This window comes from Schistosoma haematobium, chromosome ZW (genome assembly GCF_000699445.3).
Source record: "Schistosoma haematobium chromosome ZW, whole genome shotgun sequence".
Lineage (NCBI taxonomy): Eukaryota > Metazoa > Platyhelminthes > Trematoda > Strigeidida > Schistosomatidae > Schistosoma > Schistosoma haematobium.
Window position 1 is genome coordinate 46,280,552 of NC_067195.1, and position 25,773 is coordinate 46,306,324.

Here is a 25,773-nt window from a genome sequence, read left to right on the forward strand (position 1 = left end):
TTTCTTATGGCATTAAAGTACACTTTTAATCGTAGTAGTGTTTTCAAGTCTGCATTTACTGATGAGTATTGGCGAGCTGCAATAAAAAAATTCACTTCATACAAGTCCATGCTAATACTACATCTATTGGTTCTTCAATTGATTAGGTTCTTATGTCATTATTTTAAATAATACCAGATGAAAGTAATCAATACGGATTATGAAAGCTACAATTCTGAGACCTTATATTGAAAAAAGGAATAGAAAAACATGTCGATATCTCATGAGTAAACACAAGAAAACAATAAGTAAAGAAACGGTAGAACAATATACTAAGTACATAGTATTTTGACTATCTTCAAAAAGTAATAAGTTAGGGTGGGAATGGATAGCCAAGCACCATTTAATTTCTAGCAAAAATATTTTAGTATAAATTTAATAGTAAATTTAATGAATGCGCACTGTTGAGGTGTCCCATACTAAGAGGAAACGGCCATTCAGTTATTTCAGGTTTTCCCTAGTGATCATGAATTCAACTATTAAATTACTAATAATATCTACAAAACCCTTTTCTGAATACATGCATATATTTTAAAATTTATTGCATGTAATATAAGTAAAACCATAAGATGCATTCAAATCAATCAAACTGAGAGTATATAGATCAACGTAATCAATCTAAATAAACTTAAGTGCCAAATAGTGCACTAATTCTAGTAGTAAAATAAATGAAATTAATCATTTATTTCAAATGTTTCCATTTTTCTTTATCAGATAAATATTGACTCTCTATATAAAACAAGTACATGTAATTTCCAGTTAATAACTTGAGAATCGTTCCATTCAATTTTATCAATAAATACAAGTTATAATGCCTATATCCTTGAGTAGTTAATTATGGTTTTTTTGGACACTAAGTATTAATTAAAGTTAGTGTTTGCGTTTCTAAGGAAGAAAAAAAAGACCTGAATAGAGACAAATGATTTTCACAGATTGAAATCATGAGTCAGTTGAAGCTAAACCACCATTGAAAACCTGGAAGCACTGGACAACCGTTTCGCCCTAGTATGGGACTCCTCAGCAGTGCGCATCCACGATCCTGCACCACGCGGGGCTCGAACCCAGGACCTACTGGCTTAGCGCGCGAGCACTTAACCATTAGACCACTGAGCCGGCATCCGACGGTGTTAATGTCTAACTTCAACCAATCCACGAAGTTGCGCCACCGTACACCAATGTCTTCAGTGAGTTCCTATCTCACAACAGACCTGGTTGAACTCCACTGGTAACGGCTTCTCACTAGAACTTCAGGAGTTTTTCCTGAAGTCAGTCACTAGTGAGCAGTTGATTATTATTATCAGAATGGGTTTTGTGGAGATTTTAGAAATTTCACAGATTGAAATCATGAGTCAGTTGAAGCTAGACCACGCAACTTCGTGGATTGGTTGAAGTTAGACATTAACACCGTCGGATGCCGGCTCAGTGGTCTAATGGTTAAGTGCTCGCGCGCTAAGCCAGTAGGTCCTGGGTTCGAGCCCCGCGTGGTGCAGGGTCGTGGATGCGCACTGCTGAGGAGTCCCATACTAGGACGAAACGGTTGTCCAGTGCTTCCAGGTTTTCAATGGTGGTTTAGCTTCAACTGACTCATGATTTCAATCTGTGAAATTTCTAAAATCTCCACAAAACCCATTCTGATAAAAATGATTTTACATTGTAAATTTACTTGATATTGTTTACTTGAATCTTTTCACTGATGTTTAGGACTGCAATTGATCAGTCTCTTATTGGCATATGTGCATACTGTGCGTATTGTCTCGATAATGCCTTAATTCACAAGCATTCTAAGCAAAGATGGATAGTGGCTAGCACTGGAATCCACCCCATTGCACAAGTAAGTAGCTATCAGCACTCGATAGCTAAGTGGATAACGCGAGGGGGTTTGAATGAATATGAATATGAATAATTAGATATAATACAAATGTATGTATAAAAGTATATCTAATCTTTAATGAAAATGATATTCAACTTACTCATATATCACATATTGATCAGAGACAAATAAACATGTTTCAACAGCAACATATAATAATGTTGTTATAATGATAAGAATGATTAACACTTTTAAATTTTGATTTTTACATTTAAATTCAAGCATTTGAGAAAGAAAGTGAGTAAATTATCTAAACCTTATGGAGGAATAGATAGATTTCTTTTTCCTTTAATTTTTGTTACTCTTATCGTTGTTGTTAATGTTGTTGTTGTTGTTGTTGTTAATATGATTCATAATATGTAACAAACATGTTCTCTTTTTTTTTTGTTTTATTATAATATTAGGCAACCAATCATATGTGTAATACATTAAAATGCTGATTGTAATTTGTCATTCATTTATCAATAATTATGTATGCAATGATTGAACATCTTAACAATACAATCTGAATAAATAATTTGGTATATATAGATGATACATGTAATGTTTTTTTCCAAATTGTTGTGCAAAACATTCTTCTGTGAAAGTAAAAAAACAAAACAATTTATTGATTTATTGGATCCTATACTATTTCCATTTACTTTGATGAATAGAGAATTAAACACATTTTATTGACATGACTAATTTCAAGGATAATGTTTAATTTATTAGTAGCTCCTAGTAGTGTTTAAATATCAGTCAGAAGTTTTTGATCACATTGTAGTTAAGTGGTATTTGTGAGTTTTAGTAAAGATTAGATTGTTATTTACAGTAGCAATGATCCTTGAAATATTCTATATGCTTTTATATTTGAGAAACAATGGAACGATATCAGTTTACTTACAAATGTGAAACTAGTCGCTATTGATTTCCTAAGCAATTTTGATCAAAATGATGTTAAAATAGTTTATTCAGATTCTTCTTTGGGCTTATCAACTTCTGGCATGTTGAAGTTATTAATCATTCAATCCATTTATATCTGCAATTCATAGCGTTCTTCCTATCTTCTAGTAGATTCGGTAAGGCTTGAAACGTACTGCTGAAGGTTATCTTTGATTCGTTAAATTTGTTTACGTCTCGAAAGTGGGTTGTAATAAACCCTTGTAGTATTGCTTGTTCAACTATCCAAAACTTCTTTAGCTACAGTTTTATTTTGACTACCTTTGGGTAGTGATCTTGCACTAGATCAGCTCTTGTTTTTTATTACGTTTTGATAAATTTTCCGAACTTTTTACTTATACATATGTAATTGGGCGGCCTGCTTGAACATCTGGGCTACCTGTTCCTGTCATCTAAATATTTCAACAAGTTATCTATTTTTGTTTGTTTTAATATATCATTATGTATATTAATCGCATAACCCATCCTAGTGCATTTCTGAAAAGTTTACAACCTTTCGTTGTCAAAGTTACAAAAAGCTCACTAAGAGATAATGTGGTCGCTGGCAATATGCAGAGAAAAGAATATACATTATTCAGATGTTTATTTACTGGACTGCTAACATCTAACTGGCTATCACTCAATATTTATCGTCAGGATCGACCAAGAAGAAAGAAACGGAAACTTGTTGAGATACTTTTTGCTGAGAATTCTATATTGGACCGAAAATATAATATTGAATAAAGCTTATAATAATAATAATAATAACAATAATAATTCATCTACTTTTACATAGTGTGATCAAATGAAACTTAGGCACTTTTGCGATTACGTTCATGAGGTAGAATACTGCCACCTCACATCATTTTCTTGAAAATGTCTAAGTTTACTAGTCTATGAGCTGGTAGGTAGCATTATTGAGTCCAATGCATCATCAGCTTAACACTCAATCAATTTATTATAAATATTTACCAAGGAAAAGAGCTTGAAGTGTATCATCTTAATGAATGAAAAATAAATTCTTGAATAATAATAAAAACATTTCCGAAGTTTCAAATTAATTGGTAAAATATAGTTATAAACTAAAGAAAAACATATTTGCAAGTAATTAATTTAGTATTTGAGTGTTTGTTCTCGATGTAAGTGTATGTGGAAATCCTCACAATAAACGATCGTATATACATTTATTAATATGATAATTCAATATGAAAATTGATATCACGGCGAGACTCTGATTTATGGACGACCTTTGAACGAATCTTGAGTGACCTTGAAAAATATTAGCCAATCGGCAAACAGTCAGTATAGAGTAAAAATATATTATGCAAAACCAAGGAAATAAAATGGATACATTTCTTATACGTGGTTCAAAAACTTGTCAAGGTTAGAAAGAGTTTCAGAGGTTCTAAAATCATGATGCATGCAGTAGAAGAAATCATCCAAACGGCTACAGAATAGTCGGCCTCTGGAGTCATGATGAAGTCCCAAAAACTCTTTCAGCCTCGACCACATAGCTTCAGTATTGTTTATGTGCACTCCGGTTGTTGATTGCACAAAATGCTACTTGTGGATAATGACACGATGCATATAACCAAGCCTATGTAGGAGTCTGTACAGTCTTTAAACATCCATATATATTGTAGCACCTGGCTGCAGCCAGTATTACTGGTACTTTTACTATCCAGTTCGCGGTAATTGTCGTAATTTGCCTTAGTTAGGAATTATATATGGGGTTTTCATCACGAACTGACATCAGTTATAATGTCAGAAATTTATTTAGCCAAATGGATGAAAGGCTTTCGCATTAAAATCCGAGATCTATTAACTTATACCTGATTGATTCGTCCACAAATTATAGTCCAGCCGTTTTATTTCTTATAGCCACTCAGTTATCACGTTTTGTACAAAATTCCCTGTGAACCGATCGTAAGTTAGCATTAATCACTGAAGTTGGCGCCGTAACCTTGAAACCTCTAAAACGCTTCTGATTGGCTCGTCCATAAATTAGAGTCTCGTCAATATCACTTAAAAAGAATAAAAATAGATATAATTTGCTAAACCAAACTATAAATAATAATCCTAGATTTATAGTAGCATTGAGTATATTTTTAAATCAATCACTTACTTACTTACGCTTGTTCTCCCTCATAGAAGAGAATAGGCCACCCGACAGCATAGTCCATCCAACTCTGTCCTGGACAATCCTTTCCAGTTGTTATTGATCCTTTTCATGTCTGCTTTCAATATACTTTCCTAGTGATGAGAAATTATTGAAAAGAAAATTCCTCGTTCATACAATTGTGTTTTTAATATAATGGGAATTTTCCGGAGATTTCCTAGTGTTAATCATGAATATCTTTGATAACAGATGAAACCATCTGCAAAAGTTAACAATTTGTTGAATTCACCTGAGTGTTTTGTGACAATCTATGTAGTTAACAAAAAGGATAAAAAACTGTATGCTTTTAGATACCCACAACACTGGTCATCTGTTATTCGTTAAGAGATGGAAGTTAGAACATTAGGATCTATCGTATACATTTTTATGGAACGAATGGACTCAAAATAAGATTGTCTATGTAAACATATGTATACATATATTCTATTTTTGAAATTTTCACTTTTAAGTTATAAATGAACATTCGAATTAAACAGTTACATATCAAGTTAGTAGTTTAACTCTAAACTTAATGTATGATGATGATTAAAATTTCTAATATTCATGTATAGGATATATGAACTATGTAGAAATTTGTCTTTCATAATGAATACAGTGTGACAAACATAAGTTTATCATCAACTAACGTATCCTCAATGAACCCAACGATTAATTTTGTATCTTTAACAATATTTGACTTGATAATTTCGAATTAGTTATAATGTAATGATATATTCGTGTTTTCCTGATGAATGTAAATTAGAATCTCCAGAGTTTTCGAACATCCTTCAAGTCGTTTCCTCAGAGAGTAAATAAATAACTGAGTTTGATTATCAAAATAATACAACAGTAAAACTGTTTTTTTAGTTAAAACTGAAGCCTGATTCAATTAAAATAATTAGTTAATAAACATGTGTTTTCAATCAAAATCTTCCAAATATAAAATATTTATGTATCATAATTTTATTTATGGATAAACACTTGTATCATCGTCTTATTCTTACGGTATTTGCCATAATATTGATCATTACAAAAGTGTAATCTGTAGGATGCTTGTTTGTTCTCAGCTTTTACACTGCGATAATAATTAGTGGTTTTTCAAGCATCCAGAATATACATTTTAAGGTCAAAGTGGTTAGACTGTAAGCAATTTCTTTCCTGTTAGGAAATTATATAAAGGAAGGTTTCTGACTACCAACAGAATACAAGATGAAAATAACAAATTTATGAATTTGATAAAATCATCCTAAAATATATTGGGCTGGGATTGAACACCTTTCGTGTACATAAGTAGTAACTGTTCGAGGTATTATTCTGCTAAAGGTATGTAGTCATAATACTGGGAAATTATGTTTGTGGCTTCAAGAAGTCGTATTTCAGAAACCGAGGATATTATGACAAACGAGACCACTGACCTACCAAAAATGTCAATGTAATTCGGCATTTCAGCAAACTAGAATGAATCTTTCAACATATGTACTGTTAATCGTTACTTGTGATTCATTTCCTATTAAATCAGTTAAATCCTAATTACATTTGTTAGTCCCATTTTTTCGTTCAGGGTTGAATTCCTCTCACAAGCATGATCAAAGGATTTCGGTAATGCGCTCCATTAACATTTATCTGTTTGTGATTTCGTTGCCTTGTCATTCTTCTAGAGGTTTCGTAATGCAATAAGGTAAATAATATCAACTCATTTGGATTTGAACCAGCTATTCTTTTCTTCACTCACTTGTTGCATATCTTTCAATTTATCATTTGAATTTTCGAATTTAGCTTCTGTATCAATCCTTTTGGTACTTGTTTTAGGGATATGGAATTTAAATCTCAGAGGTAGAGCTTCAGTTTTCATTTGACCTAACTTCAGATTTGATAAACATTAATCACAGATCTCGTATACTTCACAAAAATCTCCTAAGAACGATCAACATACTTTACTTAAAAATGCAGTTGAAGATTTATAGTTGAGAGATTACTATCAGCTTGTCTCTCTAATAAGTACTGTTGTTTGGCGAAATGAGTTCACACTTAGTTGTTTTGATTTCCTGGGTGGTAAATAGGTATAATTGACCCATCATATCGATAACATTTATTCTGAAAAATGTCTATCTGAAATTTTTACTACTAATAGTAGTGAGGATAAACAATCAATTTTTTTTATGTAAACTCCCTCTTTACAAATGTATCTTTAAAAAGACTTTATGGAAAGATTATCTCATATATTCGAATAATCTTGGATGACCTATTCTTTTAGAAATTCTTAGAGATTTATTACTAATATACACCGACATAGTTGAGTTCTTAATTCATTGTGAAAATGTCTAACAGATTGGTAGGGCTTCTATGAGTAGTCCTTTAGGATCATTATTAGGTGATGTGCTAGTCATATGTCGAAATTTAGCTAAGGGCCTAATTGAAGGTATATGCCTTTATAAGAGATATGTGAATTGTACGTTTATGACAAAACGGAAGGCCGAAATTATTTATTAATTAAACTTGGCATTTTAGAACCACAATCAATTAATTTAAAGAGGAGAGAAACAACTACCTTCCCTTTTTGGAGATGTTTATCGGTAGAAAATAAGATAGTTCAACCAAAAAATTTGTCTAAAAAAAGCCTACATGGACAGGACAATATCTTAATTTTCTCAGTTATTGTCCAGTTCAATTTAAACAGGACTTGATAAAAGTGATACTCAATAAAGCTGATCATATTTGTACAGATTATACACTGTGGTGTATGCTAGTAATGTCGACAGCTATAAGCAGTATGCACCACCAATAGAAAGAGAAGTGCCTGGAGGCAGACGGTTAAGAAGATGAACGAAAGGAGAACGAGAACAAAGAATGATTGGTGTGGAAACGAAAGAACAATGAAGCCTGAGACGATTGATTGACATTTTGCAAACGAAATATTTACTGTATGGTTCGCAGATTTTACTAAGATGCTCTATAATTTTGCATTCAAATACATTCGCTTGTCCCCATTTGTGTTCTGGTTCACTGCAATACTGTTGAAAACAAAGTGAAAATACTTGGTGAAATAGTGTTGGAGAAATGATGTCCTGTAAGGTTTATAAGTCAAAAAAAGTTCACAGTATGTTAATACCTGGTATACTTCTGATATAGGAGTGGAATTAAATAGCCTTACGTGGAATAATAAGTTTAAATCACTATGCAGCGAAAGTCATTATTTATAAAAATCAAGGTTCTTATTTCACAGTAAACCTAAAACGAGTATAAACCATCATATCACATTCCACTGTGTCTACCAATGTAAATGTGTACATGTGAACAGAAATATAGGAAAGATTAATCGTAATTTTCAAACTAGAGTGTTTGAACATCTATCAAAATGGGTACATAAAGCAATAAAATTATATGAATCAATCATAGCAACTGAAAAACACTCATCTTTTTCAGTTGCCGAACACATAGATAGAGAACGTTAAAAGATTGTTCTTGACTCAGCCTTTGTAGTTTTATACAAATGTTGTCCAATGAAAATAATGAGGTTTTTCAAAGTCCTTCCTATACGAATGTTCGAACACACCCTGATGATATTGATTTGTTATCCAGAATGATGTGATTTACATTGTTTTTTTCTAAATTATCATTGTTCTCGTACCTTTCGATTTACCTATTTAACTTTGATTCCTCATATATAAATGCCTTAGCATTGTTAAAATATATTTCTCTAATATATCAGTTCTGATGAACTTCGTCTCTTTATTGAATTAAATAAATTTATCAAAATCCCTCTCTATTTTAACACTAGTAGATACAATATACTTTATAATTAATAGGACAGATGTTTTATTATTTTATTCAGAAAACATCAGTTATTATAATAGAACTGAATAGAATTCATTAGGGATTTTATTTCTTCTTTTTCTCAAATGATAATTGTGAGCACCTTATTATCTTTTAATTTTTCAACTATACAAATGGTATTTCCAAATGATTATTGCTAAAATTATAATAATCTAGGTCTATAAAGTTACTAAGAGATAGTAGTAATTAATAACAAAATAAAAGCTTATATTCGCACTATCGCCAGTCTTATCAGAAACGATCCATCTTATAAAACGTAATAATTAAGACTTTAAATTCATTGAGTCAACAAAATCCAATAAACACAATTAGGTTATATTTAAACTAAGCCTAATACATCGATCACACCATAAAAATGGATTAAACTGTGGATCATATGATTGATTCACCTAAACTTATAATGTCTGATTCATGTATTTCTTCAGTTTATTTTTATAAACATTATAACGAGGATCTATATGTTTCTTAATGTTAGCAGTACCTATAGAATACATTTACATGAAATTGTTTTATAACTTATCTTGCTAAATGAATGATAATGTAATAGGCTTTACATAAAAGAATATTGATAGATTTCATGGTAGTGTAGTGACCTACTTGTATCAAGAGAACTCGATTGGTTTAATGGAAACAATTATTATCATAACCAATTTTACCAGTGATTGTTGTACTGTACTTGTTTGTTTAACTGTACTAAAGACATACATTCTTCCGTTGCTTGTGACCTTGCACGCACTTACGTTTGCTTAGTGATTCCGCTTGTACTCCTTTGACACGATCTCAGTATTCTTTCGATACCACGAGATCGCCAACAAATATATATCGCCACAACCTCCAATCGCCTTCTGATATCTGGTACGCAACCTTCTTGTAGTGGTGATCACAGTCAACCGCGACTTGACGCCACACTACAGTAGATATCACAAAACCTTTTTATGATGACACGCAAATTTTTCCCAAACTACTTCACCTTGTTAACAACACTTGTTTTTAATATTACTTAAACTGTAAGATAGTTATTTCCCACATTTCAGGATAGCTCTTATTCGAAAAGTTATTCAACATCATTTTTTCTCGAATGATGAATAAAATGGAATTTTTAAAATTATTATGATGGCTACTTCATGGCATGGTTAAATTAGTTTTCGTTGTCTATTCTTTCACATATATGATCATATGTTGTTTCAATAAATCATTCAGTAACAAATATATGTGGTTCGATGTTACATTTACTAATTTTCAATACTTTCATCTTATTTTGAACAACCAGAGTTTGAAATATCTGCAACAATTTGTGACTAGCGTTAAGTAGTATTCCAGATTAAGATCGTGATCAATGTCTATATTATCCACTTTGTCAGGAATATTATGATGCCTATTCGTTAGAATAAATCTCAAGTAGGTATGTTGTCTCTCGGGAAAAACTAGTAATTAGTTATACACAACGTAGAGCCTGATAGATGTGTACACTGGTTGAAGGTCCTACACTCTGATTGACAAAGGGCAATTAAATCGTCAAGATAAAAGCCAGAGTACTAGAGATTTTAGTGGTTGATCATTCAGAAAACGTATGGATCTAAATGAACATATAAACCGGAAAAATGAAGAAAAAAAACATATAATACAAGTCTGAACCATCTCGCCCAATGATCTTTTGTCCGATCAGTAGATTTTTTATCATTAACTAATACCTTGCGTTTAATATTAGGATTACTGACTCAATGGTCCTGACACATGTAAACAATTCTTTGATGGCACCCATGATCAAGTACTAGGAACTTACAAACATCCTCTTTTAAGAGAGAATTCTTTAAATAAATAAAATCGGACATAACAAACTGTTACCCGGTAAACTCTTCCTCTGGTTAGCAGACGGACGGCTCTCGTAGGCCACAAAGGACGCCATTTGGCAAAGTTAAGTTAGCTTTCTAAGTATGTGTGGAGATTTCGTTAGACACCAACCCACCAGAACTGGTGAGACATCCAAGGCAAGTGAAATAGTCGACGAGGTCAATTACTTTATTCCCCATCACTATTTTGGGCGTTGAAACAGACCAGTTTTCTGGCGACACTTTTCACGTGGAGGGATAAAATCGCATCGCACACAGGCTTCGATAGTTGTTCAGGTCAATCACAAACTTGGATTTTGCCAGTGGCTTCACCGAACAAGACTATGTATATTTCAAATCAATAAGTGAATCTATCGGAAGGAGTTAAGTATAAACGTTCTGGAACTTGAAGAACGAATATTTAATCTGAACATCCACAATAGACGGAATACCCCGATTGAAACATACAAACAAGAAAATTGGTTCAACGAAGAGTTCTCTTAGCAACAAATTTACACTTGACGTTGTGCAGTCGTAAAACATAATTTTCCGTTACGGTGATCCTTAGTGAGCTCGCTAAAAACACTGATCTCATGAACATGATAACGAAACCTTAAAAAACTGTCATTCTTATTAAGAAACTGGAAATTCGATTATTAAGATCTTGTAGATTCATTAAGATTGTCAGACTTTTGTAGAATAATTGTGAAAAAAAGTCAAGAAATATGAAAGGATAAATTGTTGAAATCATTTCCAAGTGATCTAATTGGAAATAGCTCACTCGGTATGCAGAAAATTTGAAAAGTGAATTTATTGCAGGAAATGATTTGTCATGAAATTTCAATCCGGTAAATTTACACTAAAAGTTACATTGAACGTATGTTTGAAAATTCCGTTCAAAAACGTCTAGTTGACAAACAACAGATTCTCAAATAAAATACAGACTGATAGATCTTTTTTACTTTCACGAAGATATACCGAGTAGTGCCTCAAAATATCCCAATACGATTCATTCGAACATTTTATTGATGTATCCGGTCACTTTGGAATTCACGATGAAGAAAAAGTTTTCGGGATTGTGTTGCATCCCGCTGAGTTAAATCAAAATTTCAGGCCTAATATATAACTAGTGTTGTAAGCGGTTCCGCATAATATTTCCAACCACTGTGCAGTTGTTTACACTTAAACAGTTTTTACAAATATTCATTTGAAACACTTTATGAAACACACCTTTTTAAAAACAAATTCACACATATATCTCTATCTTTTACATGTGGTATACCTTCATGTGTCCAACTTAATCATAGATGTAAATCAAAATGTCTTATGTAATTATTTTATAAATAAAATTTATTATATTATAAAGCCAAAGTTTAATCAAACCTTAAATTCTTCATTTCAAAAAAAGGTATAATAAGTTTACTTGAGATTCATTTAAAAGAAGAAAAATAGCTGTAAAAATTAACAACAAAAAGAAAACAATTATTTACATAAAAAGAAGACGAAAAAAGAGATCCCAAGGATAACCAATAATCATATTCATAGTCCAATGAAAAAAATGGAATAATTCTACTTGTTTCTAACTATTAACAGTATCTACTATTTCGATAATATTCGATTGATTGAAATCAGTATTCTTTATTTCTTTTTAGTATAACGTGAAATGTATCTGAATGAACGAAGAAAAATAAACAGGATAAAAGTAAGCCAATAGAGGTAATTAATAGAAGTTTAACTATAACGTAGATAGATTCAATTAAATTAATTATTACATTACATCGGTGAGCATTTATTACAGTAAATGCACTGGAGTGCAATTAAATGTTTTCTAAACATACATATTTGTTGATATATAATATGAAGGATACATGAATTCGATCAATTATTCTATTAGATTGTAAATTACGTAAGAATACGTAAAAGGAATAAAAATGTTAGTATATTGTATAGACCTCTTGAGAAGTGAATTAATTAGTAGTTGAATTTAGTGTATTAATGTCGATATAAAGTAAACGTTGCGTTTAAATCAACCTATCAACTATTATCATTATTATTATATAGAGAATACTAATAGTTGAGATTATGAGTCAATCGAAGCTAGATCATCATGGAAAACTTGGAAGCACTAGACGGCCGTTTCGTCCTATTGTGGGACTTCTTCCCTTCTCATACTAATTAGCATATGCTCACTAGCGACTGGCTTCAAGAGGTAATTCCTGGAGTTCTAGTGAGAAGCAATGACCAGTGGAGTTCAACCAGGTCGGTTGTGAGATAGTAACTTCCTGATGACAATGGTGGATGTGTCGCTGAATTTCGTGGATTGATTGAAGCTAGACACTAACAACGTCGGATGCGGGCTTAGTGTTCTAGTGGTTGAATGCCCACGCGTGAAACTGTTAGGTTCTGGGTTCCGATCTCGCGAGCCGTAGTCGTGGATGAGCACTGCTGAGGAGTCCCATTCTAGGACGAAACGGCCGTCCAGTGCTTCCAGTTTTTCGATAGTGGTCTAGTTCCAACTGACTCATGATCTGAACTATTGAAATCACTAAAATATCTGCGGAAAACCCTGTCTGATACAGATAGAGAATAACCAAATATACAAATATGGTCGAAAAATCGTTCAAAAGAACAATTTTTAAATGACTTCTAGTAATCATGCTAGTTAAGTACAGTGAAGATTTGATGTAATTCAAAAGCCTAGTTCAGATATTGTCCTCCGAATTATAGTTTTCTTATAACGAATATAAAATACTACGAGGTAGCCAAAACCAAAGTAGGCTAAAGGGAAATTCCAATCTCCAACCAATTAATAGAAAGCTAAATGCTCTAGGAACATTTACTCAAGATTTCATAATACTAAATATGTTTAAGACCAATATGTGATCATTTTTTTAAGGAAAAGTAAACAAATTACATTACTTTTACTCTATTAACAACAGTTAAATGAAATTAGATTTTCTAGTGCATATTACTTGTACAACTTCTTCATATTACATAACATATCGCACTACACTGAAGAGTTAACAAACATCATATTTGCAGTAATAAAGACAAAAAATAGAGCCAGAAATAGAAACATTAAAAAATATTAGTTACTTTTATTATAAGATTTATATACTAAATAAAGTGTTCTGTAAAAATATCATTTATTTTCATCACAAACCATGCCATAACTTTATCCATTCATTAAGCTATCATAAATTTCTTTTAACTAATTATAATCAATTTCGTGGATTGGTTAAAGTTAAACATTAATACCATTGGATACCGGTTCAGTGGTCTAGAGGTTGAGCGCTCGTGCGCGAGACCGAAAGTCCTGGGTTCGAATCTCGCGAGCGGGATCGTGGATGCGCACTGTTGAGGAGTCCCATACTAGGAAAATCGGCCGTCCATTGCTTCCAGGTTTTTCATAGTGGTCTAGCTTGAATTGACTCATCAACTCAACTATTTAATAACAAATTTATTTAGTTTGAATTAGTTTACTGATAAATGGAAAGAAAGAAACATTATTTCTTTCGGCAATAATTTTTTTTAAAACTTACAAAAGTAGAATAAAAGCAATTAAAGCTAATCCTGATGAGACAAAAAACACTGCACCAGAACAAAGTGTTACCGTCGCTGCATAAATATACGGTAAACTACCAATACCAATAAGAAGACTCAAGTATTCAGATAGTGCAATCACAGAAAATAAGCTACCTAAAAGAAAGAAAATATATAATTCATAACAACAATAAGACACGTGATATCACTATCAAAAAATATATCTATCAGAAATACAATAACTGCACTGTGACGAACCATTATCCTAAACATTATTGCACATCTCTTCGTCAATATAAATTCAAATCCATTGATTAAGTAGCTGAAACGATATGCCTCACGGCATAGTGAATCGCTTTAATCGTATATTATTAAATAAAAAGAAAATCTTACACCGAGCTTATATGGTATTGAGGATCTTCCTTAAAATCTAAACGACCCATTTATGAAATATATTTTAGGCATATAACGAATAAGGGGAAACAAGAAAAGAATATATATGATCAAAGGGCTAAACAGCTAAAATATATGAATCTAACTTTCCTGAAAACCGATACGGATTTAAAGTTTCTTTTGATATTCTAGATAGAGGTTTTATAATTAGGTCAGAAGTTTTATGATAGGCGTGGATATGTGGGGCATTTGAAGAAAGGTGTTCAGTTTGAGATTGTATTAATCCGGATATAAGACTTTGTAGTTGTAAAAAAGATTAAAATGATCGACTGTTCTAGTCAGTTTAAAAGCAATAAGCATCTCATATAAAACATAGTAACTAATAAGTATTGAGAAAACATTCGAAAAATAAAACTAGACGACGATTTAGTGACTCCCAACTGGATAAAGAATCAGGTATCGAATATGCACTAAAAGCTTAACAATGAGTTCTACAGACAAATAGATAGAATAGCAACGGGCACTTCCATAGGTTTGATAATCACCGACAATTTCCTAGCAAAACTGGAGAACGGGTCAGTAAATGATAGTTTGAATAAGTTCGAATAATACTATCAACACTCAGATAAAAAAACTAATCATATACGGCAATGGTATCAATAAATAAGAGCTGTTGAACAGTTGTTCCTCAAATTCGTCTTCTCTCTGAATTAACCGTTAGGTATTAATGTGTTTTGTGTAAGTTGTCGTCATCGATTAAAAAGAGAACCGATAGTTTTAGAGCAGCTCAATTATTTTCCTGATTCCACAAGTAGTGTATGCCCGTATCGAACCCTAATAACGTAATACAATAAAGCCAGTTAATTCATAAGTGAAAGGGAATATGAAAAGATTTTAGGTTTCCTTGATGTCCTCTTTTCCAGAAGAATGGACAACTCCATAAAAAAGAATCAATTTAAGAGGAATATATGAACTGGTCAAAGTTTCGAAGACTCTCTCTCTCTCTATGATATTCTTTGCTTTTCATTTAACTAGCCATTAATAAAAAAGGTCATATATAACAGTTATCTCTGGTATAATATGAAGATTTTTATTTCTTATAAAGCTTACAGGTTAAAAATGAGAATTTTTATGCAAACCTTGATTTTGACAAATTTTAGTAGTCTTTTCTATAAAATTCACCGTATAAACATTATCTACAAAAGTATATATATATATATATATATATGGCTTGTCACAAAACATTGGAAGCTAAATTTACATAAATATTTAGTGCCAATGTAGTAGAAAGAAATGAATAAATGTGAACTGAAATAAACAGATGATACAAAATACATCGACCACATGAAAATTTAACTTAATATCTAAAGTAAAACAAGTATTTATATTAATGATAGTAAATTGTATAAATTAATGAATGAATGAGTGGACGAAACATATACATATATATGTGATCGGGAAATAGCTTGCCATCACAAATGACACAAATAACAAATAAAACTAAATGAGAAACCCAAAGATGGATAGTGGCTAGCAGTGGAATCCTAGACGCACGTTTCGTCCTATTTGGAACTCGTCAGCTGGATGTACCTGCATCTCAGAGTTAATGTTCACGAGTTCCGAACAGGATGAAAAGCGCGTCCTGGATTCCACTGCTAACCACTATCCATCTTTGCTTAGAATGCTTGTGGGTTAAGGCGATATCGAGGCAGTACGCATAGTACGCACATATGCCAATAAAAGACTGATCAATTGCGGTCCTAAACATCAATCGGAAGACTCAAGTAAACAATACCAAGTGAATTTAAATGAGAAACGATACAATACTTTGAAACATGAAAATAATTACTAGGTTGAAAACAGTTGAACAATAAGAGTAGTCAAGTCGAAGATTGTAAAAGAAAAAAGGGAAATTAAAAAAGATTCATATTATACAATAAGATAACTATAATTTACACAATGAATACTTGAAGAATGAATGAACCTGTTTGATGAAGATTGAATTCTAGTCCCTTTATCTAACATTTTTAACATATGATTTCAACTGCTTTTTAGAACAGGTAACCTTCTACAGGTAATGTGAAACACTAGTCAAAAATATAAACCAGCTAGTGTTATAAATGCACATTAGTTTATATATCTAGAGATTCTACAATAAGAAGTTCGATTCGAATGCGTGTACGCTGCGTATACTATTTTGTTTATAGTCTGGCGTTCTAGGCATTGCTACACTTCGACTGGCAAGATTAATCTTGAGGCGAGGTCGTGGTAATCTTAACTCTTATCGTTCCAACGACATGCAATCCTTCTATCTTTAGTCTAAAGCCCATATAAAGGCATACGTAGGGAAGCTTCCATAAGTATGTTACGGAGACTCAGTTTTATATATCACTAACACTCAATAGTTCATAAACATGAATAATAAGACCATAACACATCCCAAATGAGGAATTATACTTTACATACAATCCTACTATTAGTGGTAGAGAACAGAGTAAACGGCACATAATCAATGAATTATAACTGGGAGATAGTAAAATGTATAACAACAATTAATAGACCCCACGGCAGTTTACAATAAGTAGAATATAGAAATATAAAAGTCTAGTCATTTAATAATCATTTAACAGAAATATGAACAATAATATTTTGAAAAATAGTTTTACAAGTCTTAGATTCTTCAATAATTTCTTCGTTACAACGGCTGAAATAACAGACAATAATCACAATTAAATATTGACGAAATCAGTAATGTAATAAATTCATTCCAACAATCGTACACATTGTGAAGTCCGTGATTGGAAACTTCAAATGACATCACGATCTCCTACGTACATCCATTTCTAGCTTTCATTGAAATCTTGCAAATGTTAGTAATCGACTTGCATTCGCCAAAGTTCATTTCTTTTGATATGAAAACTCAACACATACACAAGATTCTATATTTATGTTTGTCTAATTGCTTACTTGGGTAGATAAACACTGACAATCTTGCCAAGTGATTTATTATACTACGTTAAAAATGTTTTTGAAGGCAGAATTTTTAACAAACAATGAGAATATTAATCAATTAATTATTGTTTAGATTACTTCATCCTCCAAGTACTTAGATAGGGGCCACACTACAAGTGTGACGATTCATAATACTACCCATCTGCTCAAACAGAAGTAGGTGAGATAGGGCTTGAACATAGAACTTATTAGCTTACAGTTGAACGCCTTAAACATTACGCCACTGTTTCATTACTTCATTTTCTTAATTGTAACTTTCTACTATAAAACATTATTGTTGTTAATATTTCCTGGCTTTATCTTAGTACGCCACATGTATATGAGACTTTGTTGAAAAACATTTGATCCATAGTATAGTAGATTAATAGTGATTACTATATGATACACCAATTTTTCTGTGATGATCTTAATAGTACCCGTTATTCAAAACTAGTGTATATATTAAAATCTTAATCTCACTTGTTAAAACAAAAGTAATTCTCGACTATTGAAACTAAAATCTTGAGAATGAAAGATGAAAGATCACTGTGACAGTAAACAATTTTAATGTACTGTTATATATTTTTTCTAAAAATTAGTAATTAACCAAATGGTAAATGACCAAAACACTACACTCGTTAGGTACTTCAGTGTTAATAATTTAAACAAAAAAAGAAACACTTACTTTGAAGTTTGGAAGTATATAGAGATGATGTGAATGATTTGAGTACCGGTACAACAGCTGATCGAAAGATAGATACAAATAGACCTGTAGAACAAAAATATAACTTTATACACTTACAGTTATAAATAAACAGAAATAATTAAACTAGTGCATTATATTAATGGCGGCCTGCTTGAATATCTGGGCTACCTGTTTTTGCCATCTAATTATTTCAACAAGTTATTTGTTTTTTCATTTTGTTTTAGTATCTCATTATGTCCATTAATCACATAACCTATACAGGCGCGTTTATGAAAAGCCTACGACCTTTCGCTGCACAAGTTACAAAAAGGTACTTTAAAAGACATCATCGTGGTGGTTGGGAGTATGCGTTAAAGAGAATGAACATTAGTCGTATGTCGATTCCCGAGCTGCTAAATTCTAACTGCCGATTACTAATCAACAAAGTGGACTATCTTCAATTCCTACTAAGTCAAAATATGTATCGTAATTGTGGTGTCATCACAATTCAAGAATCTTGGTTAAATGATTTACAGGACGACTGCCTAGTATCACTACGTGATTTCAAAATTTATCGTCGGGATCGACCAAACAATAAAAAGAGGTGTGGCGGCGGTGTAGCTACGTTTGTAAGCGTGAACTGGTATCGATCTTCGTTTGCGTGTTTCAAGTTTTCAAATGACTTTATCGACTGTCTAACTCAAAGATGTCGTCCAAAACATCTGAATAAATACAAATATGTTTATGTTACCAATATCTACGTGACTCCAGACTGTACATTATCTGCGCTATCTGTTTTCGCTGATGAATTCACTCAGTTCGCTGTTGCTGCCTTCAGTGATTCACTTTCAGTTGTATGTGGTGATTTTAATTCATGTGACTGTAGCTTCCTTACGTCACTAGGTCACCAAAATATAGTAGATTATCCTACTCGTTCGAATATTCATTTAGACTTCGTTTTCATTAATGATGTGGGTATATAAGTGACTCGTAAACGTGCTCCATCGTCTAGCTCGGATCACTGTATAATTCGTGTACTACCTAAAGTATATGGAAAGCATGGGAAGAGTACACTCTCACATCAAACCAAGAAAGTCAAATATAGGAATTACTCAGAAGAAAATATCCGAAATCCGAAAAACATGTTTCATACGACTAACTGGGAATTATCTACAGATGACTCATTGGAAATCACTACTGATGTTATCACTTGTTACCTTAAATTCTGTTTTGACATTTGTTGTCCCACTGAAACCATTTTTGTAAGTTTTGATCGACTTACATCTTCACAACTAAAACGACTATGGAGGGTGAAAGAAAGAATGTACAAGGAGAAGAACTGTAATGAAGTTCGTAAGCTAAATGGTCTGATAAACCTGGAGGTTAGACGTCTCAACTCTATGTTTACTCAAAAACTCTCCAAGTATGTGGAAACTCTTTAAAAAACTTATAGGTGACAGACAGATTAGGAGCGATAACCAGCTGAATGTTTGTGACATAAATAAGTCTTTTGTGCGTCAGTCATCTGATGTAATACTCCCTTCATCCACAGATCTAAAGAATAGCTGTGTTCCTAGTTTCACTGAAACTGATGTCCGAAGATGTCATTTAAATCATCTCGATGTTTGGGACCTGATGGTATCCCAAACCTCCTTTCTAAAAAATTTGCTGACGTTCTATGTTATCCATTCACGACTATCTTTAACAGATCCTTCTCATCTAATCTCATACCGAAAATGTGGAGAAAGATGAAGATAATCCCTGTACCCAAGAAAGTATCTGTTGATAAAAATGTGAAATTTAGACCTATTGCAATAACTTCACCCTTCCTCAAAGCAATGGAAAAATTGTTAATACTTCCATTCAGCCTGCGATAAAAAAGCATATTGGTCCGTATCAGTTTGCTTACAGATGCAAGAGAAACACCTTAGATACTGTCGCTGTTCTGCATCACAATATAGTGTTCAATTTAGAAAAGGGTCAGAAGTATGTTCGATGCGCTTTTCTGGACTATAATTCAGCTTTTAATTCTATAGCAAGACAACGTTTAATTAACAAGTTAATCAGCGTCAACACTGACAGCTGGATAATCAACTGGCTATGTTCCTACCTCTCTGGAAGGGAACAGTACACTTTATTTTGAGGAAAGTGTTCAGAGTCTTTACTGTCTCATGAAGGTGTACCACAGGGAGCTGTTCTTTCACCTCTTCTTTTCTCCTTTTTTCTACATGATCTGCCATCTTCCACAGAAAACACTTTTGTAAAATATGCGGATGATCTCACTGTATGTATGCCTATGTCTTCCTCTTTACATCCCATAGGAATGAATGAGTTTTTGTCTCGTGTTGATTGTTGGTAATGGTCTTATACTTAATCTTATACTTCGTCTAAATGTCAAGCTGTTAACTTTAGCATGAGACATGAACGGCATCTAAACACCATTTTGAGATCCCATAATCCTTGTGCCATTGGAGACTCTTTGATAAACACAGTGTCAAAGGTCAATTATCTTGGTGTTACCTTTTCCTCGGATCTCTCTTGGTCTTCTCACGTTTTATTGTTATCGAAGAAGGTTTTCCGTCTGAATTACTACACTAAGAGACTGCATGCTCTTGGGATTACTTGTCATTTACTCTTACAATTTGTCAATTCTTGCATATTACCTATTATTCTTTACTGTTTTCCATTATTCTTTCCCGGGCTTTTAAGAAAAGACTTTGCTGTATTGCGGAGAGTGCTAAAGGTAGTTAGCAAGGTGTGTGGTGAATCTTTCGAGGTCATAATTATTATGGTTGTGGATAGACATCTCAAGTCATGCAAACTCCTGGCAGGTGTTATTTTATCAAATACTAACCATCCCCTTCACTCTTATCTTTCTCCTTGTATATCTTCTGGTAGAACGAGATGTAATTACATTAAAATCTATGCACGCAAGCAAAAGCATAAAAGTTCTATAATACCTTACCTAGCAAATATACTCTGTGACGAACAGGTTGTTAGAGTGAACCTAGTCAATAACCTGCATTCTTAACATGTCTCTAATTTGAAAAGTTCTACAGTTTAACAGATTTTTTAAACCTTTTTTTGTCTTTGTTTCTGTTTCTTTGTGTAAGAAACTTGTTGAAATACCCTGTGCTGAGAATTTCTATATTGTACCAAAATATAATATTGAATAAAGCCATTAATAATTAATAATAATAATAATAATAATGATAATAATAATAATAATAATAATAATAATAAACTACTTGTTTCAATGCTATTTAAAAGACTAGTTTACATTTAACTTTGCTATGTTATATTAACCACCGCGCTAGTGTGGTCGCAGTAAATGATCACCTGGAGGACTAAGATATCCATAAATTTCATGCAATTAGTCCTCTTTATGAATTTAAATAAAGCCAGAACAAATATTGATGCAGAATAATATGAATTCATTATATTTCGTGGTTTCTCATCGTGCTTGCAACCAAATATGTATTCAGGTTTTACAATGAGATAAGAAATAGTATGGAACAATTGACATAAGTTAATGTAAAGAATAGGAATGACAAAGATTATCAATGATAACTATATATATACAGGTCAGAGGTTATTTGGTGTTAGAGTCAAGATAACATTAAGGATGGGTGGTGTAATAGTTGAGTGGAGTTCAGAGACAGATAAATTGTGTGATAAATTTTAGAGGTAACGAAGGGTTTACATAAAATTCATGGAATATAAAAACTGATAAGATGGGTTACGTAATATCTGAATAGAATTTGAAGAGTTCACATAATTTAAGTGAATCAAGTGAGTGGAAATGCAAGAGTAAAGTGGTGGTTTAAGAATTCAGTAATGGAAGAGGAACATAACACATACTAAACATTAACAAAATAAAACTAATGACCAAGAAAAATGGATTACCAGGGTAGTAGTAAGTTTATTACTATCTCTTTTTGACTTTTTTTATCGCGATCGCTTCAGCAAAACAGAGAGAAGCCGTATTTCTTTGTCTGCTAATAATTTTAAAAGCATGAGGAATGTCAATGGTATGCCCGGTGTCAAGTAAATGCCGAGCTATTGCAATGTTGAGAGCCCTAGTCCCTTTCAGCCTCAATTTCTTTGAAACATGCTCAGAAATACGAACATTCGGTTGTAAGCAGCTAATGAGAAAGCATGAAATATAATTAATTCATATTATTCTGAATCAATATTTGTTCTGGCTTCATTTAAGATATTCATAATTGCAAATTGATTGTTAGGATTCAATCAACACTGAAGGACTAGACATATATGACATCGGTCACTACTTAGTGACGAATCAGTTGTAAATATCTTAGTTATATAGGAGATCAGTTACGACCCGAATAGATTAGTGGTAACAAAACAGATTTTGAACCTAAGTGACATGGATTAAAGCTTCACATGGACTATTACCTCCCTAAAGTTTGCAGGTATTGCCTTGCTGACGAGTATCAGCAAGCTCGAAGCTGAAATCTAGAATTTTCTGTCAACTACCTTCAACCAATTAACATATCAACATAGTGTATACGATGTCGTGTTACTTAAATTAGTTGCCATATTAAAACTTAACCGACCAAAGGACTAGACGAATGTGACACTCATCACTACTGAGTGATCAGTCATTTGACTATATTAGTTTGAGCAAAGATAGACTAACCACAATGTCATAGATTCAAAGTTCATAATTCGTATTTCAGTTAGAGTAAGTCTTACTATTAGATGATGGTTAGAGGTAGTCGACAGGAAACCCTGGACCCGGGTTTCGTGCTACTTGGTACTCGTCAGCAAGGTGTATCTGTAATCTTGAGGGAACTGGTGCTCCCTGACGGGTTCGATTCCGTGTCACCCAGCTTCACAGTCAGAGACGTTACCACTGAGCTATCTGGGAAGTGACTCAACTGTGGTGTAGATAAAATATTCGAAAAAATGTCTTATGGCTGGATAAATTCAAAAATTCACTTATTTTTAAGATAATAAAACTTTTAACATTTTCATTATATGTATAAAAATTAATTAAATTACGTAATGTGGTAAATATTACGAAACAGTACGGTAATTTTAAACAGAAATCACATACAAAAAATACACAGATATATCTTTTGAAAAACAAAACTTACTAACAAATACGGCAATATTATGGCCAGGTGAAGGAAACAAAAATGCTAATCCCATAAGCAATTTACTAATTACAATTGCAATCATTCCACATATTACATACTTTATCATACGTCGACGTGCTCGTAATACTTCATTTTGAATAATTATATTCGATGAACTACTACTAATACTGTTATTATTATGATCAATTGAATCAACTTCATGAATAGAATTGTACCCGGAAACTGATTGATTAGTAAGTAAAGGTTCTGATGCTTCAGATATCCGATGCCGTTTAACAACTTTCATCCAATGAGTAGTAACCCAAGTTAATCCAAACGACAGTAAACCCAGGAGAGTAGAATTTAACCCACTAATAAAAGAAAAATACTTTGTATGTTATTTTGTATATTACAATTAGACATATAAGTATTGTTTATGTAAACTATTATAATTTAACTTACCTAAAATAACCATATTGATCAACAGACCAATTGAATGGAGGTCCCATTAAATATAAAAATGTATATTGACCTTCATTATATGTAGTCAATGTTGTCAAGAACAAAACTGTTAAGACTAAAACTGTGATAATACTGGCATTTCGAACTAGCTAAAATAAATAAGAATAATACTGTGATATTTGAATAGTTTAAAAAATTTAAAAACTTTAGTCAGAATTGAATTTTATCACTATGATTAAAAACCTTTATTTACTCTAAAGAAGTGACGTGCATTAAGTCACGAAATGTCAGAAATACAATTTTTCTACTGATTGGGATATAACGAAAATTATATTATTAATTAGCCAGTTTATTGGACGTTTACCATTATTATTAATGGCTTTATTCAATATATTTTTGGTACAATATAAAATTTCATAATAGTTTCATTAAGAGGTCCATTTTCTAACTTTGCTAGGATGAGATCAGCTAAAATCGGGCCTAGAGGTAAGCCCATGACTATCCCGTCTATTTGTCTATAATAAGTATTGTTGAAGACAAAAATAAAAGAGAAGGTATAGTTCTCATGAATAAAAAGGATTACATCGAAAAAAAAACAATGCTTAGTGATCCTAGCAAATTTCAGAAAGTTACTAGTAATTATGACATCAATAATAGAGTAGAAAAACAATTGGCTAATTTCCTTAAGGATCTAAAGAAAAAGGGAATAATTACGACTGACATTCATGATTCAATTAAGCCGACTGGATCATATACACCACGACTGTTCGGTTTGTCTAAAGTTCATAAACCGGGTCTTCCTCTACGCCCAGTCCTAAGATATGTACAATTCTCCTTACCACAAAATTGCAAAGTGGCTAGTGCGAATCTTAGAGCCTTTGCACAAATCAGTTGCTAGAAATAGTGTAAAAGATGTCTTCGACTTCACCTCCAAAGTGGAAAATATGAATGTTAGTATGAAAAATATGATCTCAGTGGATGTAGTATCTTTTTTCACCAACGTACCATTTATAGAGACTATTGAGTTTATATGCAAGCAAATATCAGAAAAACAAATCAACATTGGCTTGCCTGACGATAATCTAAAGGAACTGCTCTTAAGATGTACGCTGAATGTCCATTATGTCTTCAACAATATGAAATTCTTAGCACAAATTATTTCAACACGTTTGTTTCACAAAAAAAAGAAAACGAAGTCGAAAAACTGATAACTGCATACACATATGAATAAATTCAGTAAATAAACTACCTGGAATTAAATGAAATGCTTTTTACTAAGATTAGGATTTGTACAACCTTTCAATTAGAAACATGTTTAAGAATACAAGTTATTGACTAGGTAAACTCTAACGACCTATTTATCACATGGTATATTTGTTAGATTAAGTATTGTAGAGCATTTATATCTTTGTTTGAGTTCGTGGATTGTAATGCATTGACGCCTCATCTTATTATATGATATACAAGAAGAAAGATATAAATCAAGTGGATCGTTAGTATCTGATAACACTTGTTAGGGGTTTGAAAGATTTTAAATATCTATCTAAAAATCTATCTATCCTGCTAACTGCCTTCAGCTTTCCCCGCAATACTGCAAAATCTTTTCTTAAAAACCTGGGAAAGTGTAATGGGAGCGGTAAAAAAAAATAATATTATACAAGAATCAACAAATCGTAAAAGTAAATGTATCCCTTTTATATAGTAAGTCAAATGGAAAACTTTTCTCGATAACACAAACATAAGAAGACCAGGAGAGATCAGAGGAAACACGCAGACCAAGATAAATGACCATCGACACAGTTTTCACCACAGAATCTCCAATAGTAAAAGCTTTATAGGATTCCAATGGGGTGTTTGAACGCTGTTCTTACCCCAGGCTGAAGTTAACAGTTTGACATTTAAAAGGATTAGGTGTGCGACAACTAACAACAGATTATAGTTCAACA

General features: G+C 32.4%; 1 protein-coding gene across 2 annotated transcripts in view; it reads right to left on the reverse strand.

Moving 5' to 3' along the window:
• MS3_00003702 (uncharacterized protein) overlaps positions 1-25,773 on the reverse strand; it is an 88,293-nt gene that overhangs the window by 48,785 nt on the left and 13,735 nt on the right. Inside the window, exons 8-12 of one of the 2 annotated variants that reach the window (XM_051211561.1) lie at positions 23,828-23,976; positions 23,384-23,736; positions 18,261-18,344; positions 14,191-14,347; positions 11,818-12,317 (exon numbers count right to left, since the gene is read on the reverse strand). In XM_051211561.1, the coding sequence (XP_051071634.1) occupies positions 12,287-12,317; positions 14,191-14,347; positions 18,261-18,344; positions 23,384-23,736; positions 23,828-23,976 (774 nt within the window). In that variant the 3' untranslated portion in view covers positions 11,818-12,286. Of the gene's footprint in view, positions 1-2,009; positions 12,318-14,190; positions 14,348-18,260; positions 18,345-23,383; positions 23,737-23,827; positions 23,977-25,773 lie in introns of those variants that run through there. The other variant, XM_051211563.1, reaches the window with a different exon arrangement.